The 22,319-nt window shown below is 45.9% G+C and overlaps 1 protein-coding gene across 3 annotated transcripts in view; it reads left to right on the plus strand.

Annotated features, from left to right (window-relative positions):
* Window positions 1-22,319, plus strand: part of ARK2N (arkadia (RNF111) N-terminal like PKA signaling regulator 2N) — a 70,435-nt gene that overhangs the window by 30,053 nt on the left and 18,063 nt on the right. The window contains exons 3-4 of one of the 3 annotated variants that reach the window (XM_088476504.1): window positions 20,684-20,863; window positions 21,900-21,922. In XM_088476504.1, coding sequence (XP_088332630.1) covers window positions 20,684-20,863; window positions 21,900-21,922 — 203 coding nt within the window. Of the gene's footprint in view, window positions 1-157; window positions 2,263-20,683; window positions 20,864-21,899; window positions 21,923-22,319 lie in introns of those variants that run through there. The other 2 variants (XM_088476503.1, XM_088476502.1) reach the window with 2 other exon arrangements.

Genomic DNA, 22,319 nt, shown 5'->3' on the forward strand with positions numbered 1-22,319 from the left:
TTGACTTCCATCCCATTAACACCCGAGCGGACTAGGTCTGCGCGCTCCTATCACTGTTCATACTAAGGCATGCTTACTCTGGATAAACACAGATTAATTATGTTATCTGCTTGCTTGCTTAATGTTTTCTTACCCGATGGCCTCAATGTCTTTAAAGCTGGCTTCAACCGCGCTGGGGGATCTGCCGGAACGCCCAGGGACATTCCGAGATTGCTCGAAAGGGGCACCGTATGGGATAGAAACTGCATAGGCAATGTCCTGGAAGAAGCTATGAACTGTTTTGCAGAAATGCAGAGACAGACTGAGGAGAAGTTCCGCATGTGGATAGAGAAACTGACGCGGCTAGACACCGACGAGGAGAGCAAACAGCAGCTGGAGCCCAGAGACCCTACTAAGCTGCACCTAGGTGGGCAGAGCCTTACGCCCAGCAGCTCTTCCAGTACCTTCATAGCAGGGCGGGAGAGCCCGGCCTTCCCCCAGCAGGCTCTCGGCTCGTACATGAGCTACCAGAATGTCGACACGCTAGAGTTCCCGCCATCCGCTTTAAATAACAACAATTTTCCAGACACCATCCCAGAGAACGGCAACATTGCCGATCAGGACATAAACCAATCCTAGTCGCCACGCAGGTCTTCTGGTTAATTAGTATTCGTTTTTATTATTATTATAATTTTCTTCAATTGCACTAGACGAGTGCTCTCTTTCTCCGGTTGTCTATTTCCTTAAGAGAGGCTGATTTATCTACCAAGTCCTTAACCAAAGCTTGGCTGAAATGCATTATGCTAGATCATGCATGCCACGTGACCTGAGAGAGAGGAAGTCTAGGACAGCAATCTATGTAGCTGGGTAGGTGAAGAGTTTTGTCAACTATATTATACACACTATACTCTTATTCTAATACTGCAGATGTAATATTTTGAAAGCGCGCCCGCTAAGATTATGACTTACAGACAATAGCGTTTATGGCCTTCTTGTGACAGGTCCGAAAACCATTATCCTTCTAAGTATTATAACCCATACAGTAGATACCGCCCCAGTCGGCGTTAGGAATGCTTGACGCAAGGGTGCGAGCGCTGCTTGTCACGAACCAATTCCTGGTCAATTCTTCAACCAGCGTGTGCCTCAATGAGCTGCCTCCTTAAATGCTGTATATGAACTACGTGTCGATAATGTAAAGAATGTTTTGCCAATCCTGTAACCTGCTTTCCTCTATATTCAAAGTGTATGTAATATTTCTGGCATCTGTGTTCAGGTCATGTTTCAAGAAGGTTTCCTATGCAGGGGTTACCCATTTAATGGGTTATGTATCAATGTACTCTGCAAAGCCTTTGCCCGACGACACCCTGCCATTACCCGTTCCCAGATGCTGGGCGCAGGAGGAGGTGCCAGTCACTGCGCTATAGGCGGTGTGTAATTAAAGTGACAATTGATTTGGCATGTCCACTTGCTCTGTCCAATCAGGTTCCTCGTTTGTTTTACATCGCCAGCAGCAGGAGGTTTAAATGACCTACCCTAGCCAGGGCGCTCCCCCAGCATCTGGAGCCATCGGCTGCAATCTGGTAATGGCAGGGGGGTTAGACAACGCAGAGAGGAGATCGTACAAGAGGCGACTTTTGTAAGACCGCGCCCTGTAGCTGATAAACCGTCCAAAACTCCTCATATGCAATAACTGTGTTGCCCTCGTGTCTTTCTAGTGTAATATATGTAATAAGCCCACAGAGCTTTACATGCCTGAACTGTCCTGATAACATATAAAATATTGTGTATTGAACCTTAAGCTACTCCACTAAGGCAGAGCCAAGTGTCCTATTTGTATGGACATTTTTGGTCCAGAAATAGGTCAGAAAATGAACCGCTGAGAATAAATAGAAATGCTTGGACAGAATTCTTTTTATGCAATCTAAAATGTGAATTTCAGTATTGGTCCGGAAAGGAAAAATATATAAGGAAAGTTGTGGTTTCAAAAGTTTGTACACCAAATTATAAGATTGTTTTAAAATTTTTCTCCTTTATTTAATTAACTACTAATCCGTTATTTTGCTGTACGCCTAATTAGTGAAAGGCGTTTGTCTGCGCCGTTCAGTCTCAGTAGTGTCACATGGGAAGCATTGGAGCATTTCACCAGGGATGGGTGAGGACGAGATTCCAATTAGCATCTTTTTCTGATTGCTTATATGCTGATACTACCGTTAACGGGCCAAAAGTGAAATTCACATTATGAAGGTTAAACAGGGTCTCACCTGACACTCCATTGCAGCTCTGATTTAGGTGTAGATTTACCCCCCCCCCCCCCCCCCCCCCACACTCCATTATACACTGCTGGAGGCCATCTAAAATGTTGGTGTGCAACTGATAAATTTAAATGGATATTTTATAAATGTAAAAATCAGATCTGATATGAAGGGCGTAGACATAGATCAAATGTTTATTTGCTAAATACAGAGGATAACAAGTTAGTACAACCCCGGGGAAATGTCTGTCGGCCTAGCCGTCCTTTGCAGATCTGTTTTGGTGGCTGCTAGTCCTTATGTTCTGTAAAGCGCGTCATCTGTGCAATAATCCATATATACAGGTGGGCGCGTTTACTGTGCAATTCAGACCCGTTCACATTGAGGGGCATTTCAGAAGGTCTTTGTGAAAGATACCTTTTGCACTACAGGCGCTCAGTACTTACACGGCGGGCGCAGGATATTTTATTTATCAGTGGGGGGAGCGTTTTTTGTCCATTAATCTTCATATAATTATTTATTTTTTTTAATTCTTTTTCTCTGCATCCATTTTCTTTAAATAAAACACGTTGGGCCTGATTCTGAGTGGTGTAGAGCGTTTTTGAAAATCCCTAAACTCTTACAGCCCAGGCGTCCCGCAGTGTGCGCGCACACAGAGGTGCCGTTGCGATTGAGTCACGCGGTATCGGGAGTGTATTGGAAATGTGCTGGGGATTCCTGGACAGTGACTGGGTGGTGCTTATTTGGACGCAGAAAGATGGTGCTTCTTATGGGAGTGTTGTGGCCGTTTTGCTGAAGGCGTAATCACTCGCATTGGAAGCCATACTTTGACGGAGAGAATCTGCACCTGACATGGGGGTGGGGCAAGTTTTGATGGTGCGACTGATGGCACCAAGCGGGATTGATGAGTCTGAAGAGACACAAAGTGTGCATCAATGCATTAACACATAGATGCAGGCTTAACTACGGCAAAAGGTGCTAAAGTAGTCTTCATTCTGACACCCCGCACCTGTCACAACCCGTGCAGTTCCTCTTTCCTGCATGGGGTGTCACTCTCTGCTCTGGTGATTCTAGCACACCCTGGTCTGTATAGAAGAAGTAGGGTTGTGCTAGCATCACCACTGAGCACAGAGCAGACAGCTGACACCCCATGCAGGAAAGAGGAACTGCACGGGCTTGTGACAGGTGCAGGGGTGCTAGAATGAAGACTATAAAGTGTGACTCCGAATCAACCCCAATAAGAGAAATCCCCACCTTCAGGCAGCTTGGGCATCTTCCTGAAAGATGAAGTTAGTAGGTGGCACACGTAGAAAACGTGGCAGATGTAGGAAGCGTCCGCGATGGTACATAGCATTGTCGGAACCAGCAACCCAGACTTGAAACAGAACCTACTGTAGAACTGTCGCAAGGAAAACTCTTGTTGTCTATTGCAGGCCTTCGCTTTGTATCAGGGCAGAGGTTAAATGTCCAGGGCTTTCCCGCAGCACCTGGCATGCTATGCAGCTCATGCGGGCGGAAAGTACACGGCCCACAGCACCATTTACATATAGATTATAAATATTACACAGCGCTTTATTTAAAGAGAGATTATATCCTTGAGTTGTATAAATGATATGATATGATTGATACGTACAGATATGAAGATGCTGCTATATAGAAAAAGTTAATATGATAAAGTTTAACAGTGTATTTTTTAGCCGAAAAAAATGCATACCTTTCACTATAGTTATTGATGTATATTACCCAGGCTACAGCCTGATAGTGTTAAGGGCCCCATACATCAGGCGGCCGTTTCATTGATTCCCCCGGTCCAGCCGGTCGGAAATGATGACCGACGGCCATCGATGATCGCAGATTGGGTGAAATTCTTCATGTTAAAAATCCCCGATTTGCTGATCCCAGTCACATCTTGATCGGGGCCGGCACATCAGGGAAATTCAACATGTTCATCGATGCCACGACACGGGCATCTGGGGTTCAGGGAATTGAATACATCGCTGATGTATGGGAATTTTTACTCTCTCCAAAGGGGGGTTTAATCACTGGTGAAAAGATTCCCTTGTACAGTTGTATCAGAGGTTTGGAAATGAGTGGGGGGTGTTGCACCCTAGATTATAATGGTGTGTCTGGCCTTTCACTGACCAGACTGTATTGCATCTCTCTCTGGGCCTGATTCAGAGCTGCTCGTAAGCGGCCGCTCGTTCGCTCCGAGCGATGTTTGCCCAACTGCGCATGCGTACGGATCGTTATACGCATGCGCGTACCAGTCACTGCGGTCGAAATTCATGTGCTCGCAAAATAGCGAATGCCTGATAATTTGAGTGACAGAAAGAGGCGTATGTGGGTGGTAACAGGGGAAGGTGCTTGAAAACGGGGACTGGAGATCCGAACGCAGGCGTGCTTAAAGGTCAAAACGGGCGTTTTATGGGTGTGCATAATTAAAACAGCAGCGTCATTGACCACGTCACTGGGTTATTTTATAGCCAGAACTGCTCGCAAGATTGTGGTAGCAAAAACCAACCCCAAGAATAGCGAGCAGTTCATACCCTGGTCGATGTACTCGATTAATCTAATAAATAGCGAACATGACGTAGGATGCGAGCGGCCAGGGGGTGTATTTTTCAAAAAAACGACCGCAAGTTTTGTTCGCTCGTTCAGACCTAGAGGCGTGAACACACCGCAAAGAGCGAACGGTTCATTTGAATAGCCACCCCTATTTTCTGGACGAGCGAGCGCTAATTGCGTCCGGCTCTGAATCAGGCCCTCTATCCTATGATAATGCACTCCTGAATGTGAGCTTATATGGATATTAGAAGTCAGCATATAAAAGAACAAGGCTGTGGGCAGAACAACTTTATACAGGCCACAGAAATGATTTTTAATATCTAATATTTTCCTGTAGGGGTGCACGATTCCTTCTAATACACACGTTTTCCTAAGGCTGACGTAAGAGCTCAGTGTTTATACATACTAACATCACTTGGGTATTGTATTTTAGTAAGCTCCTTTGGTCAGTGCTATAATACTTGAACGGGTGTGCTGGGGTCTCCTTCCCTCGCTGTGACTACTGATTAGCATTAGCTGAGGCCTCATATTTGCTCACAAACCCTAGGAGGTACGAGCAGAGATGTGCGAAGATTATTGCCTAGAACATGTTGCTGTAATGTAGCCCGGGGGTCACATATTTTTAGTATAGGTGCAGGTGTGAGGAAAGCCTTCTGTCTGTGCAGCTGCTTGGCGTAGTCGGCAGGCCATTATCCCAGTGTACCCAGCAGCTGGAGAGACCACATCCCAGCTGGCACTAAACCCAGCATTCTCACACCCCCACCCAGGATTGGAAAGCCGTAGCTTAGATTAGCTTCACCACGTGTGGGTTTTTGTATTTTCGTTTGGAAGTTAGATATAACCACTTTGGGGGAGATGTACCAAAACTTCCAGAGAGATAAAAGTGGTGCAGTTGCCCAAAGCAACCGATCAGCTTCTAACTCTCATTTATCTGGCTGGTTGGTTGCTGTAGGCAACTTTACTTTATCTCTCTCCAAGATTTGATACATCTCCCCCCCCCTGGTCAAAAGAGAGGCAACAAAACTTCTTTAGTTTTACCATGTTACATAGGTAATAGTTTTTTTTTTTTTTTAATGTTTTGTAAGTGGCCGTAGATCAGGTTTTATGGAATTTGTGCTGTTAGAGAGAGCTGATATTAACCCTTTCAGAATGCAGATCAGAAATTAGACAGGTTAGAAAAGTAGCACGGACGCCAGGCTGCCAGTGTGCCCATAAAATGACTGCTGACCCCTATCAAAGCCGCTTCTGTTGCTGAGGATGGACGGATGACTGTCAGCAAACACTTGGGTTTAATCTGTCCCTGGCTCCTGTTCGCAGCAGAAGTGACCATTTCGTTGGCATCACTGAGGCATGAGGCACGCAGTGCCATAGCAATACATTATTTTTATTTAGCCAGTCAAACATACCCCCCCCCCCTTCCCGCACATTAATTCAGAATATTAAAAGGATTTTGTCCCATTGCTACTACATTTGTTTGATGTCTGTGACCTTAAATCTAACTGTTCTGGATTATTTTATGCATCATAAATTAGCTATAGACCCATGTCCAGGGACTGTTATTTTTGACACGGAGGGTCTTTTTTAATAACATGTACAGGCTGTTCTGTCCTGCAGGGAATATCAGTGGATAGGCTGTCGTATTTTGCAGGGAATAGAGTGTGCAGGCTGCCCTGTATTGCAGGTTTTATTAGAGTGTGCTTGTCACTATCATGCAGTGTATAGGCAATTGGTGGACAGGCTGTTCTCTTTTGCAGGGGATGTGCAGGCAATTAGTGGATAGGCTGTTCTGTTTTGCAGGGGATGTGCAGGAAATTAGTGGATAGGCTGTTCTGTTTTGCAGGGGATGTGCAGGCAATCAGTGGGTAGGCTGTCCTGTCATGCAGGGAATATTAGAGTGTGCATGCAATCCTTAGATAGTCTGTTCTGTTTTGCAGGGAATGTGCAGGCAATTAGTGGATAGGCTGTTCTGTTTTGCAGGGAATGTGCAGGCAATCAGTGGATAGGCTGTCCTGTTTTGAAGGGAATGTGCAGGCAATCAGTGGATAGGCTGTCCTCTTTTGCAGGGGATGTGCAGGCAATTAGTGGATAGGCTGTTCTGTTTTGCAGGGGATGTGCAGGCAATTAGTGGATAGGCTGTTCTGTTTTGCAGGGGATGTGCAGGCAATTAGTGGATAGGCTGTCCTGTTTTGCAGGGAACGTGCAGGCAATTAGTGGAAAGGCTGTTCTGTTTTGCAGGGAATGTGCAGGCAATCAGTGGATAGGCTGTCCTGTTTTGCAGGGAATGTGCAGGCAATCAGTGGATAGGCTGTCCTGTTTTGAAGGGAATGTGCAGGCAATCAGTGGATAGGCTGTCCTCTTTTGCAGGGGATGTGCAGGCAATTAGTGGATAGGCTGTTCTGTTTTGCAGGGGATGTGCAGGCAATTAGTGGATAGGCTGTTCTGTTTTGCAGGGGATGTGCAGGCAATTAGTGGATAGGCTGTCCTGTTTTGCAGGGAACGTGCAGGCAGTTAGTGGAAAGGCTGTTCTGTTTTGCAGGGAATGTGCAGGCAATCAGTGGATAGGCTGTCCTGTTTTGCAGGGAATGTGCAGGCAATCATTGGATAGGCTGTTCTGTTTTGCAGGGAATGTGCAGGCAATCAGTGGATAGGCTGTTCTGTTTTGCAGGGAATGTGCAGGCAATCAGTGGATAGGCTGTCCTGTTTTGCAGGGAATGTGCAGGCAATCAGTGGATAGGCTGTTCTCTTTTGCAGGGGATGTGCAGGCAATCAGTGGATAGGCTGTCCTGTTTTGCAGGGAACGTGCAGGCAATTAGTGGATAGGCTGTTCTGTTTTGCAGGGAATGTGCAGGCAATCAGTGGATAGGCTGTCCTGTTTTGCAGGGGATGTGCAGGCAATCAGTGGATAGGCTGTCCTGTTTTTGCAGGGGATGTGCAGGCAATCAGTGGGTATTCTGTCCTGTTTTTGCAGGGAATGTGCAGGCAATCAGTGGATAGGCTGTTCTCTTTTGCAGGGGATGTGCAGGCAATCAGTGGATAGGCTGTCCTGTTTTGCGGGGATGTGCATGCAATCAGTGGGTAGGCTGTCCTGTTTTGCAGGGAATGTGCAGGCAATCAGTGGGTAGGCTGTCCTGTTTTGCAGGGAATGTGCAGGCAATCAGTGGGTAGGCTGTCCTGTCATGCAGGGAATATTAGAGTGTGCATGCAATCCTTAGATTGCCTGCACATTCCCTGCAAAACAGAACAGACTATCTAAGGATTGCATGCACACACTAATATTCCCTGCATGACAGGACAGCCTACCCACTGATTGCCTGCACATTCCCTGCAAAACAGGACAGCCTACCCACTGATTGCCTGCACATTCCCTGCAAAACAGGACAGCCTACCCACTGATTGCCTGCACATTCCCTGCAAAATAGAACAGACTATCAGTGGATAGGCTGTCCTGTTTTGCAGGGGATGTGCAGGCAATTAGTGGATAGGCTGTCCTGTTTTGCAGGGGATGTGCAGGCAATCCTTAGATAGTCTGTTCTGTTTTGCAGGGGATGTGCAGGCAATGAGAGGATAGGCTGTTTTGTTTTGCAGGGGATGTGCAGGCAATTAGTGGATAGGCTGTCCTGTTTTGCAGGGGATGTGCAGGCAATTAGTGGATAGGCTGTTCTGTTTTGTAGGGAATGTGCAGGCAATCAGTGGATAGGCTGTCCTGTTTTGCAGGGAATGTGCAGGCAATGAGAGGATAGGCTGTTCTGTTTTGCAGGGGATGTGCAGGCAATTAGTGGATAGGCTGTTCTGTTTTGCAGGGGATGTGCAGGCAATTAGTGGATAGGCTGTTCTGTTTTGCAGGGGATGTGCAGGCAATCCGTGGATAGGCTGTTCTGTTTTGCAGGGGATGTGCAGGCAATTAGTGGATAGGCTGTTCTGTTTTGCAGGGGATGTGCAGGCAATCCGTGGATAGGCTGTTCTGTTTTGCAGGGGATGTGCAGGCAATCAGTGGATAGGCTGTTCTGTTTTGCAGGGGATGTGCAGGCAATTAGTGGATAGGCTGTTCTGTTTTGCAGGGGATGTGCAGGCAATCAGTGGATAGGCTGTTCTGTTTTGCAGGGGATGTGCAGGCAATCAGTGGATAGGCTGTTCTGTTTTGCAGGGGATGTGCAGGCAATTAGTGGATAGGCTGTTAGCTGAGTGCCTCAGTGATGTCAGAGGTTCCTAGTGGAGTAACAGGCTTCATTCCCAACCTGAAAGCTCCAGACCGAACCACCAGTGGCTCTTTCTAATCACTATATAGAGACGATAGCACGTGCCCATAATTGTGTAACTCCAGTAGCAGCACCTAGCTCACATTACCTTCTCTACTGATATGGAAGCAGTAAGGGTGTACTTACTTTCTCACACATGCCTTATTCATGTTGGCTTTTTTTTTTGGTTGTTGAATAAGTAATGCAAAAGAAAAAATTTGTTATCTGTCACGTGAGATTTGATTCATTACGTTTTAGGACTTGGTGAGGAGTGGATGATTGTTATGTCCTGATATGTAAGAACAGAGATTTGAAAGATGGTGCACTTTCTTTTTTCACGTGACTGGACTGGCTTCTAAGTAGCTACATACAGGAGTCACAGAGGAGGTTCCTGGCGATAGAAGGGTATGCGGGCAATTGGGTGCGCACACAGAGGCCGATTCAGAGATGGGCGCTATTCTCATGCTCTGGCAGTTGATCGTTGTTTTGTTAGTCCACTTATGCAAAAAGTCCGGGAATCACTGCGTTCCCATTCGCAAATCCACAACTTTAGAGGCCTCTTGTTTAGTTGGATTAGGGGAGCGTAGCTAGAGCAGACCTTGGGATAACACGAATATCAATGTTGGTGTGTTTACAATCTCCATCATCTCCAGCCTGAAAGTGGGCGTGTCAGCGCTGGTACACTTCATCGCACCGTCCCGCACAAAGCTAAAATTAGCATATTCCCACACCCGCTGCATTAGCAACCATCTCTGAATCAGGTGATCAGTACTGATATTCAGAGGTTTATACAATAAGAGGGGTCCTCTAATATGGCACCATCGCAGATAAATCACTATTACACACAAGTTTTTCCAAGGAACAGTCAAGTAATGATATCAGAATTCACCAATTACATTACAGGTTGTTTATGCAGCTGTTACAGGAGTTTATACATATATTAGCATACCTGTGTATTATACAGGAGGAATCGTGTCCGCTATAGACATGCTCAGATGATGGCAGTGTAATGGCGTCTTCAGAGAGGGGACATGTCCTGCCCGCTGCTGTTTTATGTCTAATGTAACTACCAAAGGGAACATGCCACTGTGCAAGGTAGTAGGGACTCTGTCCTAGGCACTGAGCATGCCATGTTATACAGCCAGGAGACAGGCTGCCACCACTGGGCTCCTGCACTGTGTATAAGAAATACAGCTGTACAAAATACTATTAATGAACAGTGTTTCCCATCATCTCCGTTATTGCATTTTTTCACCCGAGATGAAACTATGCTACAAAGTATTAATGCATTTTCATTGTGTCTTATGTGCAACAAACTCTGTAACCCTAAAATGTAAGTAGTGTACCTTTTAGTATGAATAAATGAGTATAAATTGTGTTTGTCGGTGTGGTTTTTTTTCTTTACTTGTTTTTACTTTTTTGGGGGGGATTTTTACCACCACCATGTTACGGGATGCAGTTAGTATGCCGGCGGACGGGATGCCGGCTGTTGAAACCACAGCATCGGAAGCCCGACCTGGGACAAAGATAACCGTCGAAATCCCGACGCCGGAATCTCGACAGCCGCCATCCCGATCGAAGGTACACCGAGGCGGCAGCTGTTAGCTGCGGGGGGGTTGGTAGGGTTAGGCACCACTGGAGGGGTTAGGATTTGGCACTAAGGCGGGACGGTTAGGTTTAGGCACCAAGGGGGTAGGGTTAGGTTTAGGCACTAACAGGGAGGGTTTTGGTGGGGAGGCTTGGGGTGCAAGAAGGGAAGTTTTGGAGGAGAAGGGGACAGGGTTAGTATACGCCGCACAGATAGGACCCAGGATGGGAATTGAACTCAGGACCCCAGTGCTGTCGGCAGTGCTAACCACTGGGCCATAATGATTCAAACATCTCCATCCCCTTCCTTCTGAGATCACTCCCTCCCTGGCAGAGTAAAAATAGCTGTTCTGATAACTGAGGGGGGGGGGGGGGGGGTTTCCACATATCTGTGGTTTGCATTTAGGGGGCCATGTGTGTTCTGTAACAGAGCCACGTAGCGTGTCAGGGTATAGAGGGCTCTGCAGATGGGATCTGTACTCTGAAACTGGCTCCAGTGCAGATACGCTGGGCTCAGGCCATGATCTATCCATTGTAACCTGTAGCAACCAGACAGGTGTTTGCTTTTATTTTCAAAACTTCTGTGTTGGGGAAGTTAACAGAAAATGATTGGTTGCAGCTTCTTAAGCTGGCTACACACTAAGACAATGGATCGGACGTCCTATCTGATGATCTGTAAGTGCATAAACACTTATCAATCATCGGCCCGATGCGCCGATGTATCTGCAGCTTATATCAGTCGTGCTGCACAGCCGACGTGATATGTCTGTGAATGACGTCGTTCACAGACATATCGCTGGTAGACACTCGCCGACGCGGCCGCGATATATTGACCAGTGTGAACCCAGCATTCGATCAGATTATTGCAGCAAATCTTTGCATTGTGACTGGGAAAAGAGCACATTTTAGTAACATTGAGAAACCACATACTGACTAATGACATATCTTAAAAGTGGTGTCAGTCTAAAGGGCTCCTCTTACTCATTAAAGATGAACAGATGCTAATCCTGAACGTGTGTCCCCATATACATAAAGGGCATTGGTCAACGCATTGTCAGTGTTTCCCTATATACATAAGGGGCATTGGTCAATGCATTGTTAGTGTTTCCCCATATACATAAAGGGCATTGGTCAACGCATTGTCAGTGTTTCCCTATATACATAAGGGGCATTGGTCAATGCATTGTCAGTGTTTCCCCATATACATAAGGGGCATTGGTCAATGCATTGTCAGTGTTTCCCTATATACATAAGGGGCATTGGTCAACGCATTGTCAGTGTTTCCCTATATACATAAGGGGCATTGGTCAATGCATTGTCAGTGTTTCCCCATATACATAAGGGGCATTGGTCAACGCATTGTCAGTGTTTCCCTATATACATAAGGGGCATTGGTCAATGCATTGTCAGTGTTTCCCCATATACATATGGGGCATTGGTCAATGCATTGTCAGTGTTTCCCCATATACATAAAGGGCATTGGTCAATGCATTGTCAGTGTTTCCCTATATACATAAAGGGCATTGATCAATGCATTGTCAGTGTTTCCCCATATACATAAGGGGAATTGGTCAATGCATTGTTAGTGTTTCCCCATATACATAAGGGGCATTGGTCAATGCATTGTCAGTGTTTCCCTATATACATAAGGGGCATTGGTCAATGCATTCTCAGTGTTTCCCTATATACATAAGGGGCATTGGTCAATGCATTGTCAGTGTTTCCCTATATACATAAGGGGCATTGGTCAATGCATTCTCAGTGTTTCCCCATATACATAAGGGGCATTGGTCAATGCATTGTCAGTGTTTCCCCATATACATAAGGGGCATTGGTCAACGCATTGTCAGTGTTTCCCCATATACATAAGGGGCATTGGTCAACGCATTGTCAGTGTTTCCCCATATACATAAGGGGCATTGGTCAACGCATTGTCAGTGTTTCCCCATATACATAAGGGGCATTGGTCAACGCATTGTCAGTGTTTCCCTATATACATAAGGGGCATTGGTCAATGCATTCTCAGTGTTTCCCCATATACATATGGGGCATTGGTCAATGCATTGTCAGTGTTTCCCCATATACATAAAGGGCATTGGTCAACGCATTGTCAGTGTTTCCCTATATACATAAAGGGCATTGGTCAATGCATTGTCAGTGTTTCCCCATATACATATGGGGCATTGGTCAATGCATTGTCAGTGTTTCCCCATATACATAAGGGGCATTGGTCAATGCATTGTCAGTGTTTCCCCATATACATAAGGGGCATTGGTCAATGCATTGTCAGTGTTTCCCTATATACATAAGGGGCATTGGTCAATGCATTGTCAGTGTTTCCCCATATACATATGGGGCATTGGTCAATGCATTGTCAGTGTTTCCCTATATACATAAGGGGCATTGGTCAATGCATTGTCAGTGTTTCCCTACATACATAAGGGGCATTGGTCAATGCATTGTCAGTGTTTCCCTATATACATAAAGGGCATTGGTCAATGCATTGTCAGTGTTTCCCCATATACATATGGGGCATTGGTCAATGCATTGTCAGTGTTTCCCCATATACATAAGGGGCATTGGTCAATGCATTGTCAGTGTTTCCCCATATACATAAGGGGCATTGGTCAATGCATTGTCAGTGTTTCCCTATATACATAAGGGGCATTGGTCAATGCATTGTCAGTGTTTCCCCATATACATATGGGGCATTGGTCAATGCATTGTCAGTGTTTCCCTATATACATAAGGGGCATTGGTCAATGCATTGTCAGTGTTTCCCTACATACATAAGGGGCATTGGTCAATGCATTGTCAGTGTTTCCCTATATACATAAAGGGCATTGGTCAATGCATTGTCAGTGTTTCCCCATATACATAAAGGGCATTGGTCAACGCATTGTCAGTGTTTCCCCATATACATAAAGGGCATTGGTCAACGCATTCTCAGTGTTTCCCCATATACATAAGGGGCATTGGTCAATGCATTGTCAGTGTTTCCCTATATACATAAGGGGCATTGGTCAATGCATGGTCAGTGTTTCCCTATATACATAAGGGGCATTGGTCAATGCATTGTCAGTGTTTCCCCATATACATAAGGGGCATTGGTCAATGCATTCTCAGTGTTTCCCCATATACATAAGGGGCATTGGTCAATGCATTGTCAGTGTTTCCGCGTAGTAAAACAGGAAGTGACATAGGAAGTGCGCTGATGCTGAAATCCGTATTGGCATTGCTGGTTTGCTGCTGCTAGTCATCATACAGTGCATGTAATAATTTGTTCTCGAGTAAGAACCTGTCGTGTATCTTCTCGTACTGATACATGCAGCCATTGTCTTGGCTGTAATAGTACTCAGCATAAAGGGGCCATTATGACTATACTGGGCCTAGAGAATGGCTGGGTGCGGGTGACAACAGCCTTGTGTATACTATTCACTAATGTCATTTAAAGTCTCCCAGTTATTTTACCCTGTATGTCTGTCATCACGTCTGTCTTACGGTGCGTACACACGGTCAGATGTATCAGATGAACGATTTCAGGCAGTATTAAAATGAATGGAATCGTCCACATCTGACTGCAAACACATCAGATGTCAGATATCGATCATCGTTGCAGTCACACATGTCAGATTTTCTTTCAGATATGAACGATTTTTACAATCGTTATCGGTCAGATCTGACAGAAAATCTGACCGTGCGTATGCACCATTAGGGCTGATTCTGAGTTGGGAGAGAAAGCAAAACAATAAAGCAAGTAACTTTGTAACAGGAAGAAACCACGGGGTGAAAATACATTTATTGGGGAATTTTTGTGCATGCAGGGTAAATTCTGGCTGCTTTTGCATGTAGCCCACAAATAATTAGCGCCTTCATTGTTACACTACAATTTAGAGTGTCGGGATCTCGGCTCCAGTATCTTGAAAGTAAGTATGGGGTGTTAGGGGAGGGTTAGCTTTAGGGTTCAGGGTAGGCGCTAAGGGGGGGAGGGTTAAGATGCGGGGAGGTTAGGCTTATGCCGCATATCCACTAGGCGACAATGAAGGACTGAACGATAATGATATAGTTATCGTTCAGTCTTTCTTTATACTGTGCGATATGTCGTTCATCCCCTCCCTCATCCCCGATATTGGCAGGTTCGCCTGCATTTTCAGGCGATGACAGATGTCGAAAACGACCAGCGCCATTGCGCCTCGCTGGTCATTTCTGACATTTTGGTTCACGATTTATGAATCATTTATGAGCGATTGAACGATAACGATATCCTTATCATTCAGTCACTCATTTTATTCATCTAGTGGATACGCACCTTAAGGCACTAGGGGGGGGGAGAGTATTAGGTATAGGCACCGTGGAGGGAGTGTTGGGGTAGGGGTTAGGATTAGTGGTACTATACCTACAAGTGTCAGGATTCTGTCAATCAGAATGCCGCTGTCTGTATTCTGACCGGCGGTATACCAACCGTCGGGAACCCATACCCAACCCTGTTACATCTGCCCCACCTGCAGCCCAGATTGGTTTTACCCAGGTGCAAAGTTACTCGCTCTTTTTGGCGTTACTCCCAACTCAGGGGGCGATTCAATGCAGCATGGATTGAATAATGCCGGGAGGGAGCTACCGAAGCTTTTAAATTCAGCGCGCTGTTTAGTCCAACGAATGATTTCTCCACCCTCAGGAGAAATCCGACTAAAGTGCCAGCCGCGTGGCAGTTTTTACGGCTTAGTGAGGCGCTAACCGCCTGGCGGCCAGCTCTTTAGTCACAGAATGACGGTTCTCGCGACTAAACACACTGCTTAAGTCGCGAGAACCGCCATTCTCCAACTTAACGGCTTCTAGACGGAACTACACATCGCGGAGATCTCCCCCCTCAGAATCCGCCTTAATACGAATATAATTGGATTTAGCATTTGCTTTATTTATGTTGAGCTTACTTCTACAAAGTCTGCAAATACACCCGGATGTCACCATTGGGAAAATGCCAGCAATGATATTAACAAGCCCGCTACCCAATGTACCGAATAGTATAGGCTTATTAAAAACCATTACAAAACAGGTATTTTCCAAATGATAGCAATTTGCAGGTTCAAATCTATTTTGCACAACATTAAAATTAGCTCTTTTAGATGACAATTGTAACTATGCATTTACAGTATAGCGTAGTAGGTATTTTACTAAAGGTATGATTATAAATTTGTCCATATTCCGTTGACTTTAAGCTATTGATTTGTACAGGCCCTCTGCTAAATGTCCCCTTTTCTATGCTTTTCATCCTGGCCTTTAAATCTTCTAGGAGGAGTTGTTTATTGCATTGCCCCTAGGACATCACATAGCTACGCTCTGCACCGGGTACAGTTACTGTATGTTCACAAACCAATTCTGCCATAGCCAGGGGCAGTGAAAGGGGACAGCTGGATGATATAAAGGCTTGGTTTTAAAACACAGAAACATTTGGTAATTTAAATGCATTTGTTTGATGACCATTGCAGGAGAGCACAATAAGAAAATAAATGAAAGTATTTCATAGTGTAATCCTAACACCCCCCATCCCTGTCTTTTTATAGATGGTTTATTTTTTTACTTATTTTTTGTAATCACTGCTTTGTACAATGGATTGTCCTGTGTATAGATTGCTGCCAGAGTTGGACAGACGGAGACCATTATAAACCATGTTTGCCATGTACAGAAGTGTCCTCATACACCTGGCCTCAACGCCCTCGCAACTGAACCGCTCCGAGACATGTAGCGCACGTTTTTTTTTTCCTGAAAATGTTTTTGCATTATTTGCATCGCAGACGCAGCGAAACACCACTCGAAGTGCACTACAGACGCTGTGCTGCGACTTTACCCGCACAGGATTTAATTTTTAACACGTACTGCTGCATCAGAGCACTTCTTAGGATGGGTACACACTTGCTCAACTGCACGCTCCCATTGGTCGCTTGCGATGATGTGTATTTGGCCGTGCCGCACGGCCAATCACACGATACCGTGTGGGAGGCTATACATATTAATGAAGACGTAACAGTGATCGCACCATTGTTCTTTAAATCTTACAAGTGTGTACTGGCAATCTCCTTTGGAGTGGGAAGAAGGGAAATCTCCCCCTCCATCGGCACGATTGCAAGTCGTACAAGCAGGTAGCCGACATTACACAGGTTCAGACTCATTCGCACACGTATGAACTAGAGTCACACGTCACATTGATCCATGCAATCTACCAGTGTAGTTTTGGCGCTTCCAAATGTTCAATCAGTGCAACTCAAATTCGGAACGAAAATACTTGGCGCGACGAGCAGGGCTTTTTGGTGCGACTGAAGCCACACGGTGTATGAGGGCACATCTGTAGTATTACAGGTTTCCCATCTATTGAGCCACTGATGCATTGTACAGGAATCTGTCTGTTTATTCTGTACATATGTTTACGATATGTTGTGAGCTTTGCTGTTTTGGAGTGTGGAAGATACCAGAGTGCAATTAATACTGATGAAGATTTGACGTAGCCCCCTTTCCAAGTATATTCTCTGGGTAGGTGTTAATATATCACTCTGCATGTATATGCATTTCAGATACATTTTTTTGCATGAATGTACATGTAGAAGTGGTACAATTTTGACTTGAGACGAGATCGTTATCACTTTCTAACGCTTAAACGTCCGACATGCAGAGGAATTGTGAAATCTTTGTTACTTTGACAAATTGATATCTATTATAAATATAAAAACAAAAACAAAATGCATGTTGAAGTGTAACCGCTGAGATTTGTGTCATTCAGTGAGGGGTGTTACACTATTGTAAATTCTACGCAAAGTATGATCGGCTTGTCAATATTGTACTTGACCCTCGTATCTTCTGCACTGAGCTAATGTCACAATACTGAATGTTAAAAACACTTAAGAACATCTGAAAGCAGAGATCACGGTCCCGCGTCACAACTGCGCACATTGCCGCCATAGAGATCATCTGGAGGTGGTTACAGGACACCTGTCGTCTGGGAATCTCAGTAGCTGAACCTGTCCCACCTCTTGGTTTAGATGTGGTGGACTGCTAAAGGGTCCACAAGCACAACTAAAGTGGAACTAGACCTACCCTACAAAGGACACTATTACTTTGCTGTAGTGAATTGGAAGTTGCACTTTTTTAACCGACTTACAAGAGAAATAATTTCACTTGTTGTGCAATTCCTTTTGACATTTTGGATGACCGTATGGAACTCCTGGGACTTCCGGAATCTGGGATTACCCAGAAGTCACTTCTCCTGAAAAGGAATTGCTTATTTGCATATTGTGACGTGGGAGGTGTTTATAAGTTTCGCTCTCCCACTTTCATTTTGTCTCCCAAAGTATCAGCCCAAACTCCAGCGCTCATCACACGTTCTCTGAGGATGGCGCTGCCTGCTCTTAAAACGCAACGACCGCAGATATCGCCAGAATCACACGACAGCATAAAAAAAACAACCGCATTATAACCTTTAAGATCCTTGGCGCAAAACCTCAGCTGCCCAGCGTCGTGAGGCCGTGACATTGCCTTCAGAGTTTCTGTTTATTAACCATATGTTAACATCATGTTTTGTATTGCACTAATAACCCATGTTTTGTTTTATTTGTGCCCATGTGTTATTATTTGGTTTACGTACTGGAATGTTGTCGGTGTTTTGATTTTTGTTGTAACGTAGAAAATGAAGCCGCTTCTTCTAAATAATAACAAAAAAAGTGAAATGTACAGAAGTGTTACTTATAAGTTCAATGGATACTTGTTTGGGGGTACGTTGTACAGATGAGAAAGTGGTGCAGGTTATGCCAAGGGAAGGGAAAGTATCTCAGGGTTGGGCAAACGCCAGGAGCGGGTATATTGTATGCCAGAAAGGTATAACATTTCTGAGACTCTCCTCCTTGGCGTTCTGACGCCCAGATTGCCCAACTCTGAATGATCTTAATGGTGGAGTAAAATGAGGGTACCCCATTTGTATGCACACCTTACTAAGTAATTATACAGTACTATGGCTTATATTCCATTCATATTTTGTAACGCTGCATGAGTTCTATTTCAGATTAACGTAACAAAGGCCCTGATTCAGACCCACTCGCAAGCGGCTGTCCGCTCGCAAGTGGGTCGATGTTGTGCACTGCGCATGCGCACGACGGCGGGAGCTCCGTCGTGCGCATGCGCCAGGCGCGACGAGCGAAGGAAAGTCCTTCGCTCGTTGTGTCTGATCAAAGGGGGCGTGCTGTCGATGTTGATTGACAGCACACTCCTTTGGTGGGCGTGCCAGGGGCGTGCCTCCCTGACGGGGGTGTTCCCAAGGGAATGCCTACCGTCAGAAGCCGGCGTGGGAGTGATTTTGGCTCTGATAGAGCCAAAATCACTCCGGGCCTTGCGGTTGAAAACCTCAACCGCAGGCTCCGGCTCGCAGTTGCGATGGTCAAGACCATCGCGGCCATCAAACTGCACGCTCGTATAGGCTGTGGGTGGTGACCCACAGCTATACGAGCGTCCAGGGGGACGCTCCATAGTTATGGAGGACGGCCCTCATTCAGAGCGTGCGCTCTGCTCAGAGCGTCCGGCTCTGAATGAGGGCCAAAGTCTCCAGTTTACCTGTGACTCACCAGCTGTTTGTCCTCCCTGCTGGGACCTGTAGCTCAGCAAGTCCCTGAGACTTGAAAGTTGCAGTTTCTACCTCCTACAAGGTTGCATTACTGCTGGTTCTACTTTATTTACTACTCTTAAAAGGACAAATCATGTTTTATGCAGCTTTTATATACTATTTCCAGTTTGAAAAAAAAAAAAAAAAGAAAAGAGTAGAATTAAAAATAGATTCTTTTTTTTGTTACCTCCTCTGAGGATCCCTAAGGGATCAATGATGAAATCAGCCACCAGGAAAAATGAGCCGGATTGCAGAGCAGGCCGCAGCGTAGCGTAACCTCATAAGCGCGCCCCCCCTGCCTTTCTGCGCTGGGGCAGTGGGCTAACGCAATGGAATTACATGGAGGGCCAAACATTTTGCCGCGCTTGTCCAGTTCTGCAGATCGAGGCACATATGTATCTGTGATGGACCCCAAAATTTAAGTAAGGGGCTGAAAAATAAATGTTTGAAAGCCCTTAATATTGGTCTTTGGCCCTGATTCAGACCCACTCGCAAGCGGCTGTCCGCTTGCAAGTGGGTCGATGGTCTGCTCTGAGCATGCGAACGACGGAGGGAGCTCCGTCGTGCGCATGCGCCAGACGCGACGAGCGAAGGAAAGTCCTTCGCTCGTTGTGTCTGATCAAAGGGGGCGTGCTGTCGATGTTGATTGACAGCACGCCCCCTTTGGTGGGCGTGCCGGGGGAGTGCCTCCCTGACGGGGGCGTTCCCAAGGGAACGCCTACCATCAGAAGACGGCCCACTGACATCACTAGTGATGTCAGTGATGTCACTAGTGATGTCAGTGGGAGTGATTTTGGCTCTGATAGAGCCAAAATCACTCCGGGCCTTGCGGTTGAAAAACTCAACCGCAGGCTCCGGCTCGCAGTTTTGATGGTCGCGATGGTCACGACCATCGCGGCCATCAAACTGCACGCTCGCAGAGGCTGTGGGTGGTGACCCACAGCTATACGAGCATCCAGGAGGACGCTCCAGAATTATGGAGGGCAGCCCTCATTCAGATACGTGCGCTCTGCTCAGAGCGTACGGCTCTGAATGAGGGCCTTTATTCATTAAAACGCCGTTCCCAGTTACAGATAATGCTGAAAACGTGCTAAAAATAGGATTACCCTCATTTTTTTTCTACCATTATATATAAATATATATATATATATATATAACATCCTCAAGTTGTTGTCCACTGTATATGCAGATATTGAATCTACATGATTAGCTCTCTCTGTATAGACAGGCTTAGAGCATGTGACCTGCGTTCCCTTAGACATGTTTGCGTGGACAGCCATGAGATTCTTCCATGGCCCGGCTGCAGCACATAGTGACTGACCTCTGTACCTGTAGGCTTCGGCTTGTTAGGTGTAATGATAGATCTGTATAACTGGCAGAGTCCTCTGCGTGTCTTCCTTCATCCTCTATATGCCCTGTGTTTGCAGACGGACCCCCGGTCGTGACCCATTATGACATCTCTGACACAAACTCTGACCCGGATGTGTTGAACGTGGATAACCTGCTGGCTGCTACGATGGTCAAGGAACATAACTCAGTACCCAAGCAGGACACCTCGCCATCATGGCGCACCAGGGGGCTGCTGGAGGAACTGAACGCAGATTCGGGTACGCCTCTGCTTTATACTGGGGGCAAACAGACTTGTGGGTTTTTAAAAAAAAAAAGAAGCAATTCAGACCATTCTTTGACATTAATATATACTTGTATTTTGGACCTGTCATTCACTGAGCATGCAAAATACTTACATGATCTGCATGGGTACCAAGATGTTGTTTTTCTCCCATCTGCCCTTCCCACTTCTCCCCCTTTCCCCATCTTTCTCTGCCCCCCTCTATAATTCCATCCTTCTTTACCTAGCCCTTCCCCCTTTATTCTGGTCTCTCACCCCATTCCTCCTCCCCATCTCTGGTTACCTTCTTACCCCATTACACTCTCTCCCCTTCCTTCTGCCTTACCAGTCTAGTTCTCTTCCTCTCATCTTTCTCCCCCTTTTCCCCTGTCTTTCTCCCCTTCTTCCACCATCTCTCTCCCCACCCCCTCTATGCCCCCTCTACCCTGTCTCTCTCCCTTCTTACCCCATTACACTCCGCTTCCTTCTGCCTTACCAGTCTAGTTCTCTTCCTCTCATCTTTCTCCCCCTTTTCCCCTGTCTTTCTCCCCTTCTTCCACCATCTCTCTCCCCACCCCCTCTATGCCCCCTCTACCCTGTCTCTCTCCCCATTACACTCTCTCCCCTTCCTTCTGCCTTACCATTACACTCTCTCCCCTTCCTTCTGCCTTACCAGTCTAGTTCTCTTCCTCTCATCTTTCTCCCCCTTTTCCCCTGTCATTCTCCCCCTTTTCCACCATCTCTCTCCCCACCCCCTCTATGCCCCCTCTACCCTGTCTCTCTTTCTTCTTACCCCATTACTCTCTCTCTCCCCTTCCTTCTGCCTTGCCAGTCTAGTTCTCTTCCTCTCATCTTTCTCCCCCTTTTCCCCTGTCTTTCTCCCCCTCTTCCACCATCTCTCTCCCCACCCCCTCTATGCCCCCTCTACCCTGTCTCTTCCCCTCCTTTCTTCTGCCTCTGCATCAATCTTACTCCCCCCCATGTTTTTTTTCTTTTCCTTTAATCTAACACCCTCTTTTTTTTTTTTTTTGCAGCCCCCTTTCCTCTGGCTTATCAGGTCTCACGTAGACAACGGCCCCAGAGCAGAGACACTTTTGCTCCACACTTTTTCTTTGTGTTTGAAATTCTGCCCTATAGATGGTTGACCTGTACACAAGTGTTTATTAGAGTGCAAAATAGCCAAATAGATGGGTATTAAATAACCCTGGAAGGTGGGTGAGTGGGCAAACCAGAGAAAAAGGAAAAAGATAGCGCTAATAGACAATAAACAACAGTTTAATAAACACACATAAAAAAAACATGACAACGTTGCAGCGTAAAATTGCCAACCAGCCGAAATGTGATAATTCGAGAGTTCTTTAAATGAAGCTACACATTTCATGTAACCGAGAGTCATTTAGAGAAACCAGTCCAGGGTGATCGAAAGGTCCCGTATTAAACGTAAATCTCACCTC

This window comes from Taudactylus pleione, unplaced genomic scaffold (assembly GCF_031769625.1).
Source record: "Taudactylus pleione unplaced genomic scaffold, aTauple2 ptg000189l, whole genome shotgun sequence".
NCBI lineage: Eukaryota > Metazoa > Chordata > Amphibia > Anura > Myobatrachidae > Taudactylus > Taudactylus pleione.